The 15,240-nt window shown below is 40.7% G+C and overlaps 1 protein-coding gene across 1 annotated transcript in view; it reads left to right on the top strand.

Moving 5' to 3' along the window:
• Positions 1-15,240, top strand: part of patj (PATJ crumbs cell polarity complex component) — a gene marked incomplete at its 3' end in the record, with an annotated part of 82,343 nt that overhangs the window by 28,528 nt on the left and 38,575 nt on the right. The window contains 11 exon segments of the mRNA XM_080860297.1: positions 787-951; positions 6,723-7,067; positions 8,532-8,651; positions 8,653-8,739; positions 10,322-10,546; positions 10,643-10,699; positions 11,040-11,118; positions 11,645-11,741; positions 13,541-13,612; positions 14,013-14,190; positions 14,335-14,445. Coding sequence (XP_080716423.1) covers positions 787-951; positions 6,723-7,067; positions 8,532-8,651; positions 8,653-8,739; positions 10,322-10,546; positions 10,643-10,699; positions 11,040-11,118; positions 11,645-11,741; positions 13,541-13,612; positions 14,013-14,190; positions 14,335-14,445 — 1,536 coding nt within the window.

The following is a 15,240-nucleotide window of genomic DNA, read 5'->3' as shown; positions in this document are numbered from 1 at the left end:
AAAAAGAACCACTGAGATGCCATTAATCTGATTCCTATCAGATATAATTTTGTCCATAGGGGGCACTTAAACTGAGATTTGTCAATATCTCAAGAAGTGCTTGAGTTAAAAGTCTTACATCTGGTATGCTGAGAATTTGCCCCATTTGCAGCCTTTTCATAAACTGCCAAATGGCTGGCTTGTCAAAATGGCCACTAAATCGGCAATCAAAATTCAGCAGTCAGTATTTGTGAATCGTGAATGGCCGATCTTCATGAAACTACAACACGTTTTCCTCTGTTTCTCTGTCATGGTTTGATCTTCAAAATTCAATTGGAAACCTGATGTTACATTTATAAAATTCAAATGGTCCTCGTCCCTCTGTGGAAGCATTCAAATCATTCAGCCTTTCGCCACTTGGAATGCTTTGCGGATGCTGCTTGGACCCTGTTGATTACCGCTTGCGGCTATATTTGGAGTTGTTTTCTGAGCCAATAAGGAGGCCTTCTGTTTTGAACTGCATGAAATTGTGTGCCATTCAGCCTCTGACTTCTATTAGGACATCAGCGTAGCAGCATTACTCTCTTTTGAAGGAAGACAGCACAGCCATGACGCATGATGACACTTGACTGATGATTTCACAGTAAAAGTCATAAATGAACAACTTCATCTGTGCAATTCTCATTGTTTTCAGATGTTTGTGGTTAATGTGTGTGTGTTGTAGTGTGATTAATCGACTGTGTGGTGTGTCTGTTTTTTCTGTATTCCTGTATTGCTTATGTGTGTGTGGTATGTGTGTGAATGTAGGTGAATGGAGTACAGCTGTATGGGAAGACTCGTCGTGAAGTAGTGGCATTCCTTAGGGAAGTACCTCCGCCCTTCACTTTGGTCTGCTGCAGAATGCTGAGTGAGGAGGAACCAGAGATGCAAGACTGGAGACCTGGCAGCCCTGTGAGCACAACACCAGAGCAGGTACACACACCCAAATACGCAACACCAGAGCAGGTACACACACTCAAATACACAACACCAGAGCAGGTACACACACTCAAATACACAACACCAGAGCAGGTACACACACTCAAATACACAACACCAGAGCAGGTACATACACTCAAATACACACTCAAATACACAACACCAGAGCAGGTACACACACTGAAATACACACTGAAATACACACTCAAATACACAACACCAGAGCAGGTACACACACTGAAATACACAACACCAGAGCAGGTATACTCACTGAAATACACACTCATACACACACTCAAATACACAACACTAGAGCAGGTACACACACTGAAATACACACTCATACACACACTCAAATACACAACACTAGAGCAGGTACACACACTGAAATACACACTCATATAGGAGCTTTCAGGAGGATTCAAACAACTGGGGAAATCAACAGAGTAGATGGTATGGATTAGTTTTGTGAACTAGCAACACAGAGCTGAAGCCTATTTGTAAGATGCCTTTTACATTGCTTAGTTAGTGATGTTTGTCACTCTCACACATTTAGCAAAAGCAAATTGACAAAAAAATGAAATATTTGTATACATTTTACTACAACTATACATTTTTGCTTCATTCCATACTTCACTTCCATGCAGGGAGACGTAAGTGCTCTGCAGTCTCATATATTAAAGTATTTGTTGTAATTTGGACAATATTCATCATGAAAGCACCAGATAACCTTGAAAGCACCATGGAAGCACCAAAGGGCTTTGAAGAATGGAGTGGTTATTCTCCTTTGTAAAATTGTCAGCTGCACCTAAACCCTGACAGACATCCGTTTCAGACAACATAACTCCATAGTGCATAGCTAGAACAGCTAGTGGCAACCACAGTTGTGTTTATCTGCCATTCAAATGGTCATATACACTCAACATGAATTTGAAGATGATACTAGTTGCATATAAAAAACATACATAGTGTTACTTTAATACAACAGATAATAAGTCTTACATAGTGTTACAAAGTGCCAAGCACTGTCCCCTTAGTCTAACCTTCAGTCTAGCCATGATTTGATGTTGCTTAGAAGAATAATTGTTCATTTTTACTTAGTTTTGATACCATGTTTCCCATCATCACAATGCTACTTAGTTAGCAATATTGAAATGGAAACCTAAGACACAGTCATTTTTATAAAGGATGAACAACAGGTGCACATTGATTTCCTTGTAGAAGCCTCTGATAAGTAGATCGCATCCACATGAGTCATCTGGGTGTGTGCCTCAATGGAAGGAAAGGAAATCTGACCTTTTTTTTTTACAAAGGAGTAGTTATAAAAAATAGCACATATTAGCTTAAATGGAATGGAAATGGAAGTTCTGAATATTAAATATTTCATTATCATTTTACTTGTTGTAACTTTTAAATGTTTATAAATCCTCACTGTCTGATTATTTCCGTGTTGACATGAAATCTCAGGCACTTGGGGCCTGATTTACTAATATGCGAGCGCTGCTTAATCTGCGTTCGCAAATTAACGCACGGTGTTTTTGCGCATTTTCTGTGGTATTTATCAAACCACATCTGCGCTGGGCACTGGGGTGCTTACTCCGCCCTTTAAAGGGCCTGATTTACTAACATTGATTTGCGAACGCAGCTTAATATGCGCCTTTGCGAGGCGCACATTAACGCACGGTGTTTCCCCGCATTTTCCGTGATATTTATCAAGCCAGATTCGCGCTGCATGGGCAATCATTATTTAGCGCACCGTTAAAAGACTGGAGAAATTGCTTGCAAGTTATTGCCACCATGGAGATTCGAGGAAGAAAAAACTAAGGTTCAGCGAAGAGGAGAAAGATATATTGGTTCACGTTCGCTCAATCACTGAACCTGATTCAATAGGTTACAGTACCTTGCGTAAGTATTCACCCCCTTGGATGTTTTACCCTTTTATGGCTTTTATAAATCAGTCATGGTCAATATAAGTTGGCTTTTTGGACACAAAAATTCACAAAATAGCTCTCTTTAATGTCAAAGTGAAAATATATTTCTACACAGTCATGTAAATTAAATACAAATATGTAATGAAAATAAGTGATTGCATAAGTATTCACCCCCTTTATCACCCCCTTTATATAGACTGACCTAATTCAACAGAGGTCCAGCCAATTGGTGCTAGAAGTCTCACAATTAGTGATATGGGGATCAGTGTGCAGTAAATGTGTCTCAAGTGATTGTAGTATAACGACACCTGTGTCTGGAAGGTCTATTCACTGGTCAGTATTCAGTAATCAGTATTCCTGGCTACTGTTACAACATGAAGACCACAGATCACCCTAAGAAACTCAGAGAAAAGGTTATTGAAAAGTACAGGTCAGGGGAAGGATACAAAAAAATGTCCAAGGCACTTAACATCCCCTGAAATTCTGTTCAATCCATCATCAAGAAATGGAAGGAATATGGCACATGTGTAATTCTGCCTAGATCAGGCCGTCCTTACAAACTGAGTGACCATGCAAGAAGGAAACTAGTAAGAGAGGCCACCAAGACACCTATGACTACTCTGAAGAAGTTTCAAGCTTCAGCAGCTGGTATGGGAGAGACTCTGCATACCACCACTGTTGCCTTGGTTCTTCACCAATCAAAGCTTCATTGAAGAGAGCCACTGTTGAAAAAATGCTCCACTTTGGTCTCATCAAACCACAGAACCTTCTTCCACTTGACCATGGAGACTTCCACATGCCTTTTGGCGAACTGTAGTCGATCCTTTTTTTCAACAGTGGCTCTCTTCCATAAAGCTTAGATTGGTGAAGAACCAAGGCAACAGTGGTGGTATGCAGAGTTTCTCCAATCTCAACTGCTGAAGCTTGAAACTTCTTCAGAGTAGTCATAGGTCTATTGGTGGCCTATCTTACTAGTCTCCTTCTTGAACGGCCCCTCAGTTTGTGAGGACGGCCTGATCTAGGCAGATTTACACATGTGCCACAATCCATCCATTTCTTGATGATGGATTTAACAGAATTCCAGGGGATGTTTAGTGCCTTGGACATTTTTTTGTATCCTTCCCCTGACTTATACTTTTCAACAACCTTTTCTCTGAGTTGCTTAGAGTGATCTTGGGTCTTAATGGTTTAACAATAGCCAGTAATACTGATTACTGAATACTGACCAGTGAATGGACCTTCCAGACACAGGTGTCGTTATACTACAATCACTTGAGACACATTTACTGCACACTGACCCCCATTACACAAATTGTGAGACTTCTAGCACCAATTGGCTGGACCTCTGTTGAATTAGGTCAGTCTATAAAAAGGGGGTGATAAAGGGGGTGAATACTTATGCAAGCACTTATTTTCATTACATATTTGTATTTAATTTACATAACTGTGTAGAAATATATTTTCACTTTGACATTAAAGAGAGCTATTTTGTGAATTTTTTTGTCCAAAAAGCCAACTTATATTGACCATGACTGATTTATAACAGCCATAAAAGGGTAAAACATCCAAGGGGGTGAATACTTACGCAAGGTACTGTATATTGTTGTTTTGCCCGCCATCACCTACAGCGAGATGTTGAAAAGAACACGATTATAAATAATATGCAGTTGGTGGCATTAATGCATAAACTGTCTATTATAACAATATAGATGTGTACATGGCGAGATTAATACGTTCTACAAGGGACATGGGTTCACTACAATATATCCCCACTGAAACAAATAAATTTACCAAGTAGCCAGGCCTCTCCAAAATCACCGTTGCTCAATCATGGATAGATGGCACTATTCCGGAAGATAAAACTGTCATGGACAGACCACTACCACGTAAGTAATGGTCATGTTGGCATCACATATGACCTGGACATTCATTGAATATGTGTGCTTTCTGTTTCGTTAAACGTGTTCGTGGATTGAAGATGGGGCTGTTTGCATGTGGGTGTGATGAATGGCTCTAATTACGTTCTGAAAGTTTAATTTCAGCTATCGTAGTGGGGAAATGTATATTGACCAGTGCCCCGTAGCAATGCGTCGAGTACCTGGGTGAAGTGAAGGCTGAGATATACCAACTGATGCTATAACTGTTTGAAATGATCCGATGCCAATATTTGCAATGTTGTCCAGAGTTTACCAACTGATTGAATGGAATGTGATCTCTGGTTGGAGGGTTAGATGTCGTCTCTGATCTGGTTCAGTAATTGAAGTATTGCGTGGCTGGTTAACCCGTACCGTCTAATGATTTGTGGTTCGCTTAACTGAAAATGTGTTATACGAGTTGAAAAAAATATTTCTGTGCGCTGTCTCTGTCTTCTTTCTTCGCCTTGCTATTATCACTGCTGCCATATCAACGTTTTCAGACTCAATGGAAATGCGCTTCCTGGTTAAGACGTGCTTTTATGAGGCGGAGAATTAGCGCGCAAATCATAGACGTGCGCTCGCCAGGCAGTTTAGTAAATTCCACGCAATACATCATTAGGCGCACTCCTCCCATTAAAGTGCGCTTCACGCCTACGTTACCACCCACGTCTCCGTGCCATCCCACCTGTTGGCAGGTACACACCCTCAAAGCGTTAATATGCGACTCTACTCAAATGCGCCCCCTTAGTAAATACCGTTTTATGTTTACGACCGCTATTTTACGCCAGAAATGGGCGCAATCCTGTTAGTAAATCAGGCCCTAGGACCCTACTTAGGGGCGCAAACAGTCAGGCAGTTGAATAAAGCCTCAAGAACCAAAACTGTTTTAAAGGGCCACCGGGTGGCAGTGCTCTGAACTAGCCTTGATGATGTTGATATTTCTCAAAAGCGTACCATACAATATATATATAATGTGTCAAAACTGGTGATGATTTTCTTAGGTGTCTGACTCGGAGGCTTAAGGGATGAACACTGAGATAGTTATTTTAAAAATTCCTAGAATTCTAGTTCCTAGTAATCTTATTTCTGGCACCAATAGTAGGGCTGTAACGATACACCTACCTCACGATTCTTGACCCACGGTTCGATACACCCCACGATATTATTATTATTATTATTTTATTTTTTTACCTCACGATTTTTAAAATATATTTTCTAATTCACATTAGAATAAGTATGAGCTATAAAAAAATGAAGAAACAATTTATAACCAAATATTGAGGTTTTTATTAATCAAAGCAATGCTGTTGAAAAACATTCAACAAACTTCGGAACCCGTTATCTATCTGCAGAGCAAATGTCAGGCTCATACAAAAACATTAATGTGAATTAATTGATGCTAATACCTAGCGCGGTCTCTATAGGATTCCCATATACGTTAGCATTAAGCTAACGTATTTTCTACCACAGTAAAACATGCAATACTATGTGATTGTTTTTAGAAAACGAATGTTACGTGATGAGATTACTAAAATGTAGTCTGCATGTCTGCTCAGTTTAGCAGTGCTACCCAAGCAAAGGTTTGAAAAGAACTTCAAGCTTCAGACTTTCTGTTAGGGAAACAGCTTTCTATCTGCCAAGCAAATGGCAGGCTCATGACAACACGCGCAACCTTTGGGAGCATGAACTGCACTGAGTAAATTTTGCGCAACAATTAACCCCAACGCTGAAGCAAGCAGCCGCCTTTACTAGCGAACCAAACTTTTTGTATCAAGTGACCGCTGAGGGCATGTCGCGTTCTGCCTCCTCGCATCGCGATGCAGGTTCGTGGCCCAGAGTGTCGCGATTTCTCGGTTCGATCCAATATCGTTACAGCCCTAACCAATAGTGTTGGTGTTTGTTTCTGTTTTATCTTCAGGGGGTCCTTAACAGTTTATATTTCCACCAGGAGCGGCCCCGCACACATGTGTCTGCAGTGGAGAGTGTGCTGATAGCTCCAGGTCCACCCTGCGCACCTGTGTCTTCAGTGGAAAGTGAGCTGATAGCTCCAGGTCCACCCTGCGCACCTGTGTCCGCAGTGGAAAGTGAGCTTCTAGCTCCAGGTCCAGCAGACTTGAATAGAGAGGATAATGATGGTGCTGCTGGTGATGAAGAGAATGATGATGACGAAGAAGAAGAGCTGGCGCTCTGGGCCCCTGAGGTGCAGGTGGTGGAGCTGGAGAAGGCAGAAAAAGGCTTAGGCTTCAGCATCCTTGACTACCAGGTAAGGATTAGGCTTCAGAATCCTTGACTACCAGGTAAGGATTAGGCTTCAGCATCCTTGACTACCAGGTAAGGTTTAGGCTTCAGCAGCCTTGACTACCAGGTAAGGTTTAGGCTTCAGCATCCTTGACTACCAGGTAAGGTTTAGGCTTCAGCATCCTTTACTACCAGGTAAGGTTTAGGCTTCAGCATCCTTGACTACCAGGTAAGGTTTAGGCTTCAGCATCCTTGACTACCAGGTAAGGTTTAGGCTTCAGCATCCTTGACTACCAGGTTAGGAGACCATCCTTTCCTGCTTTATTCTCTATGGACAGTATGATAGATTGATGCTTATCACATAAAGGCTCATCCATAGGGGTCATATCTGATCCTGTTCCTGGGTTTGAGTGATTTGACACCTCAGAAGAAATGCTGACGTCATTGGACCTCATTCTCGAGAAGTTAAGAAGAAATTTCTTCATCCTCGGATTTAATTAATTTTATATATAATAAATACGAGAATATTTGTATCATTAACAATTACATTTCATTTTTATAGTCATGATTCTACGAAGCAATGTGATGTCCTAAAATAAATAAAAGAACTACACGAACACTGCAAATGGCAGTGAATAAATAAATAAGTACTTAAATCAAACGCGTGGATATAGCCATAGTGGAATAGAATGAACACATCTACATTCTGCAACAGTACCTCCACCCGCCTCTGCACCAGGGAAGTTAGGTCTGCGTGTACTGGCCGGTGCACCACCCGTGTTCACTTTCCGTTATGACATGATTTCGATCAGTCTCAAGTTGCTTTCGCGTTGCCTGTGGATTCTGTTTGCACTGCAGATGCATCCCCTTACAAGGAGCTGGCGGGGCGTTTTATATATGAAAATTCAGGTGTATGAGAAGAATCAGTGCAGAGCTGAGAACACTGTGGCGGTTTAAAAAAACACATTTCCACCGGTTCATGAATCCGGCGGGGATATTTCTTAGGGTTGGTCTTACGAAGTTCATTAGAAGATATTTTAGAGGACACTTAGATGTTCGAGAATGAGGTCCATAGTTACTAGATTGACTCCTTGATTATTGGCACTCTGCTGAGTATTGCTTTCCATGGGAGGAGCTAGAATTAGAATAGGAATAGAATTAACCCAAGAAGGAAACAACAAGAAGGGTCAAGGAGTTGTTTGTTTTCAGATTTCACCAGAAGTGTTTTCACCAGAAGGCCATTAGGGGCCCCATTGACTTCTACTGTGGATACATATATTGTTAGAAGTTTTTACAAATTAAATGATCTTCAATGACATTTTGACAGTAGCCAAATCTCTGATGTCCTTACCATTAACGTTCTAAAGGAATGGCAGCTTTTCAGTGATCTCCTTCTCTCACTCTGCGGCTCCTTCAGGCCCACTCGCCCCTTCTTGCTGTTGTTTTTGCTACTCTCTTTCTAATAAATGTTCTGTGCTGCCCTCCACAGGATCCTCTGGATGCCACCAGCTCTGTCATTGTAATTCGCTCCCTGGTGCCTGGGGGTGTGGCAGAGCACACTGGTGGCCTTCTCCCTGGGGATCAGCTGGTGTTTGTGAATGATGTGTACCTTGGACGGCTTCTCTCTCGCCCAGGCTGTGGAGGTGCTCAAGGCTCTGTCAGCTGGGAAAGTCTATCTAGGCATCCGGAAACCTCTGGTACGTCCCGGGACTTACTCTTCCTGCGGAAACTCACAATAGAAACTCCCAAAACTACTAGACAAAATCTGTTTATCTGTTGACAAAATCTGTGTACATTTTCTGTAGAGTTTATTTGTGTATTGCAATTGTGACAAAGACAACATGCATAGAGGCATTCAGTGTGTGTGTGTGTGTGTGTGTGTGTGTGTGTGTGTGTGTGTGTGTGTGTGTGTGTGTGTGTGTGTGTGTGTGTGTGTGTGTGTGTGTGTGTGTGTGTGTGTGTGTGTGTGTGTGTGTGTGTGTGTGTGTGTGTGTGTGTGTGTGTGTGTTGCGCTTGCAGGCAGATGAAAACCAGACTGGGGTGAAAGACTGGCAGTCTGGAAGGGAACTCGGTGTGGAGGAGCATGACGTGGCGTATTCCCTCGTTCAGAACAACCTGTCTACCCATAAGGTACATCTACATCTCAGGTTGACTATACCTGGGCTGTTAGAACTGGTTGGAAATTCAACCAAATAACCATTAACAAGTCATTAAGCTGCTGATAGATGACATTGGTGATGCAGTTTAATTGTTGTCATATAGTTCACTGTGCTTTGAATTTAACAGAAGTGTCTCCACTGCTTCCTTCTCCATTTTTGACATTACCGTGGGACAACACGTTTCGCTGCTTCTCTTGTGGTTTGGTCAGCTGTCAAAAAAAGCTTGGCCTAAGGACATTTTTACTGAGAGGTTGAACTTTTTTCAACCAAGAAAATGCCCTGAGCTGCAGAAAAACATGCCAGCAACAGTGTTCCAAAAGAAGCTCAGGGCGTTTTTGAAAACACTGTCTACTCAATAGGATTATAATGTAAAACAGATGCTGACCGCTTCAAAAAAGACATTACGTGTGAAAACAGCCTAAAGTGCCAATGTTATGATGACCTCAAGCTGTGGTCGGTTGGCCATTTGTCAGTCAGGTCATGAATCCACTAATCAACAAAACTAATGAACTGCTAGACATCTTGGGTGATAGTAAGCAGGTGGTTCTGTGTAGCAGTATTTACCACTGCCGGACTGAGTTTATCAGATCATATTCCCGCGTGAACTGGTCACGGCCCTAAGCTGACACAAGTGCACAAAAGAACAAAAGCTAAACCGCACTATCCGGACACTGCAATTATAAGTTGATGTGCAGTGTAAGTCAGCAAACGTATGACGCAAAAATTTAGACCTGTGTCTGATTTAGAACCACATATGGAAGTGGCACAAATCAGGATTGAATTTGGAGAAATGTCAAAAAGTAGCTATAAAAACAAGGCTAGACTACAAAAACTGATTGTGAAGATCAATCCATAAAGGAAAGGATATAACTGTATGTGAGGAGAAGCACATAATGTGTGAATTGTTGTGTTGCTGTTCTGATGATTTTTGTTGAAGTATTCTTTGTGGTCCATACATAGTGATGATAAAGGTTGTGGTCACATCACATCTTCAGTTTACTGATAGTGCCTGTACTGTGTTGTTTTAGGGTCCCTCTGCAGTTTACTGATAGTGCCTGTACTGTGTTGTTCTAGGTACCCTCTGCAGTTTACTGATAGTGCCTGTACTGTGTTGTTCTAGGGTTCTGAGGATCCGTCTGCTGCCTTGAAGGATGAAGAGGATTTTGAAGATGACCCAGAGCTGATCTTAGATAGCATGCCACGCTACGCCTCTCCACTCATTACCAACGATGACCGCTCCCCCGGTTACTCCTCACACCTCATTGACGATGACCACCGACCCTACCAAGACAACGGCTCCTTGACCACCACTGAGGACATGGGCTTCTTAGAGAGAGAGATGGCTGTGGATGAGGAGGAGGATGAGGATGAGGAGGAGCAACAACAGGAGTCAGTGGAGGGGAATGCAACCATGTACCCCAGACAAGTTTCACTGTTAAAGGAAGATCAAGCTGTGGATGACCTCATCTCGTCTGTCCCACATGACCTAGAGGAGCGGGTGAGTTTATAGGTGCATCATTCCTCAAGGGTCTGTCCAGAGAGAGCACATTATGACACTAGGAGAGATATGTCTACTAATGCACATTTGAAACCTGTGATTAAATTGATTAAAAATTGTAATCGTTTCACAGCCCTACTTTTTATATCTATGGTTTATCCGTTTCCGGTTTCGCGGCAGAGTTTTAGAAAATAAAAGCCTTTGAGCAAAATAATAAAACCTGCGTTATAAAATAATTGTCGGTGTTAATTAATTGATGAATTAACGCGATAATAACGCGTTAACTTGCCCAGCCCTAAATAAAACCTTTTTGAATTCTTTTTTCTTTTTTGACTAACAGAAAGATGAAGCAACAGAGAGTGCTACAGAAGAAGAAGAGACAGCAAGACCTCCAGCTCTACCCACAGAGCTGCATCCCAGTGAGCTCACACACCAACTACCAGATCATGACCATTGCTTTCAACACTCTGCTGTCATAACATATAACATAATACTCCTTCTGTTACCCGTCAAGCCAGGCCTTCATTTCAACTCAAGTTTTTATTATTCAACCAATGTTAGGATTTATTTGAATTGAGCATGGTTTATGGATTAAAATATTAAGGCATTAATGTACATACTTTTTCAACTTATTCTGTTTTGTGCATGTGTGTAACATTTAATTTGATTTAACCAGCGAGGACATCTTCCATGTCCGTATTGGTTGCTGCAGCCATGCTACAGCTGGGACTTTTATTAACAATCAGAATTGATACAGTTCAGCCTATATTACTGTTGCTATGGAGCTCACAACTGATGAGACTACAGTTCAATTGATATTACTGTTGCTATGGCGCTCACGCTGTTTTTCTTTCACTGATATGGTTGAAATGGCCATCTCTGCTAATGACCAGTTGCTCAAATTCTTACTTTTCTGTGCGTGTGTGACCTTTGCTGTTTCCATAGCTCTGCCAGTATCGTCAGGTGTTGAGACTGGCTCCATATGGGCAGAATCTGACCCCCAGAATGATGAAGGATTGGGATTTACTTTGACATACTCAGAGTGAGAAACAACTATTAATATATACAAAAAATTCAACTCTCTAAAACAGACCTTTAAGACATGAAAGTCAAGTTAGGGAACTGTTTTCTTTCTTTCTCTCTCTTTCATTGGCTGTTTTCAGTTGTAAAGATATCTGAAATCATGAACAAAACAATGCCTAAGTTTCTTTAGCAGCACAGGATATGTGAAGCAATTTCACTGAAACACAAGGTTTTGAACAATGGATATGGAAACATAATTACTTAATTAAAATGTTTCTCAATCTCAGTTTGGCTAGCTAGCACCATAAGGAGAAACACGCCACTGGGCCACTACATTACCTGGGCCACAATTACAGCCCTTTGAAATCCGTTTGATTAACTTCATTATCATACATTTTGTTAGATTAGTATCAAAATCTACATAGGCTATCTTTGTCTGTCTAGGTTATAGACCTATGCTTTAGTAGGGTAGGGAGTGTAGGGTAGCAATGCTAGTATAACATAAAGTAACAAAAACTATTTAAATTAATTAATAACTACAGTCACACTGACCTTACATGTTACATGTATGATTACTGTGCCCTTGCATTCTTTTTTTCTTTTATGTCTGTTTCATCATTATGAATGTTGTCATTCCAATCCAGACGTTCCAGTGGAGTTATTTGTTTGTTAACTAAAAGCTTTTTATTGTGATAACATATCATGTAAATGTACATATTTAATGACATTCCAGGTCTCAACCAACTTCTTCCAGTGAGAAAAAGAGAAAGGGCCAGACAGCAGCGGTGTTTCCCCCTGGAAGAGAGCAAAGGTACCGCAACGCAAAACAAGTCAGCTATATTGACTTGTTAGCCTCCAGCCTAGCTAGTTTCCATGATTTTGTATGAGGAGAAATCCAACTTTAGTTGGCTTTGTAGGCTGGCTAGCATTCAACATCCCTAAATGATTGCCAGGTTTTTGTTGTTCTGTTCTATTCTGGTCTGTGGATTGCTTGTGCAAACCTGGCCAAGTAACTGGGGCTTGTCGTCTCTTGAGCAGGGTTATTATTGTAAATTAAGACGAAGATGAAAATTAATGGTTTTGAGACATTTCCGTAATTTACTGAAATAAAATCATTTTCCTGAAGAAAATGTCAAACTAAAACTAAATTAAACTAATAATGATTGCTACAAATTAATGAAAAGAAAATGAAAGACCAAAAAGGTTTTAAGTTTCAAGAAGGTGGACGTATCCATTCTATTCCCATAGACTTTTTCTCAGGTTACAGTCCTGGCTCTGTAAATGGGAAACAAATGTGGGTTGGACTGAGAAATAAACAATCCCAGCCCGTCTACAGAGTGCTTCAGGGGTGTGGAAGGAAGGGGTGTGATGTGATTGGCTGTTAAGCTAAAATATCAACAACCTTTCCCAAAAGGACTGCATCTTTAATAGGCCTTCAGTCTGCAACAAATGTAGCCGATTGAATATATTAGTTTAATTCTTTCTTGAAGTTCTCCTTTTTCAATGTGATGTTTCTCCTTAATACAATTACTAAAACAAAAACTGAAACTATAACGAACTAAAACCAAATAGAATATAATAAGGAATATATAATAGAATAGCAATACAATTGCTGAAACTGTTTATCGCTTTGACCGAGCCACTATGCTTAGAGGCTGAATTTCACAAAAAGTGTATTGGATTGGAATTGCAGACTGCACTGTTAAATTAATACTAGCACAGTGAATAAAAGTGTGAATATTTCTGGGTGATTTTAAACTTTTGTCTGAATGGATGGTTGGTAATTAAAAACAAAAACAATGTGTTGTTGTATTCCAGTTACTTGCCCCAGAGAGAGGAGGGAGAGGGAGAGGAGACTCCAGCGTTTAGCCACTGGGGCCCCCCTCACAGGCAAGTTGGGTTAAATTGACATTGAGTTTCTATCAAGGGGCTAGTATTTTTAATAAAGTAAATCTAAAGAGTTATAATTAAGTGTTAAATTTGGCATAAGAGCAAATACACTTCTGTTCAAGTAAGAAGTAATGTAAAGACTGCAAGGTGATACAATTTTGACTTGTTTGACATTTAAGTGATATTGCACAGGGGCATTCTAACTTCTGTTATAATATATATTTTAATATATAATACGTCAACTCATCGTAAGTATTTATAGGGATTTTTGGCAAAACCGTGTTAAAAACACTGTGTATGTGCTCTTTGTTTAGTCAGCTCTTGTGCGTATCATTATTTTTTTTCATCTTGCTTGAATATAAGACCTAAGTCATTCAATTTTGTCCATACGTGTGTGCAGGGTGGATGTGTGGCAGGAGCCTGACGAGTCTCTGGGCATTAGTATAGTGGGTGGACGTACACTGATCAAGAGGCTGCGCAATGGGGAAGAGCTGAAGGGAATCTTCATCAAGCAGGTGCTCCCGGGTAGCCCCGCTGGACGCAGCGCTGCTCTCAAGACTGGAGACAAGATACTGCAGGTGGCACATCTATCGGGGGTGGCATGGGGTTCCTCTGTGCATCTCTGTCACATATATTCTTACCCCTTAACCTTTCTGGTTCTTTATTTCTTTCGTTTGCTGAAAATCCTCCATAATCCTCCATGTCTCTTCCTGTCTCGTCAGGTTTGTGGAGTGGATCTTCAGAATGCCAGTCATGAGGAGGCTGTTGAGGCCATCAAGGCAGCTCCAAAGCCAGTGGTCTTCGTGGTTCAGAGTCTGGCTACTACACCTCGAGTAATTAACCAACCATATCAGTCCATTCACATCTTTTGTTTAACTTGGAAACATATTCAAACTTCATGAGATTTGGCCAACACACAGGGGTGTGATGTAGAAAATGTTCTGTCTCAAGATTACTATTACAGGAATTGTTATAACAAATACAGCACATTAGTTATTGCAAGCATTTATTTACGTATTTAGTTATACACAGGAAACAATGTGCTCATACCCAACAAGCTAACTAATACAACAACTGTCCAACCATAGATATAACGATAAGGCACAACTGGCTGGAGCGAGCTGCACCACATGCCTTACCCGTTCAAGTGAAATGAAACCTGTCTATTTTGCAAGCCTTCACCCTAGGGAAACAACATCTACGTAGTCAGAGGAATTGACCTAACTGTAAAGTCATGATTTTTGATAAACATAATTGAATGCTTAGCATTAGGATCAGTTATCAATGATCAGGGGTGAAAGAAGTATTCAGGTCATTTACTTAAGTAAAAGTACCAAAACGCCAATGTAAAAACACCCTACTTAATAAAAGTACATAGGTATTAGCAGCAGTGAGCAGGAGTGAAAGTATTAAAGTAAAAGTTCTGGTTGGTCCCTCTGACAAATATTGTTATACTTTTTGACAATAAGATTATGAATACTGATGCTGGAGGCTAGTTTGATCTATTTTATATACAGGGCCACCAGATACATCGGAGGGGTTGTGGGATGATATATGGGAGAGAAAAAAGTGCTGATACAAAAATTTGTTTCCAGATTTTGGATTTCTTCTTGGTGAGATGATGGATA

The sequence above is a fragment of the Sprattus sprattus genome (genome assembly GCF_963457725.1).
Source record: "Sprattus sprattus genome assembly, chromosome: 2".
Classification (NCBI taxonomy): domain Eukaryota; kingdom Metazoa; phylum Chordata; class Actinopteri; order Clupeiformes; family Clupeidae; genus Sprattus; species Sprattus sprattus.
This window is presented reverse-complemented; position numbering and strand designations above follow the sequence as displayed.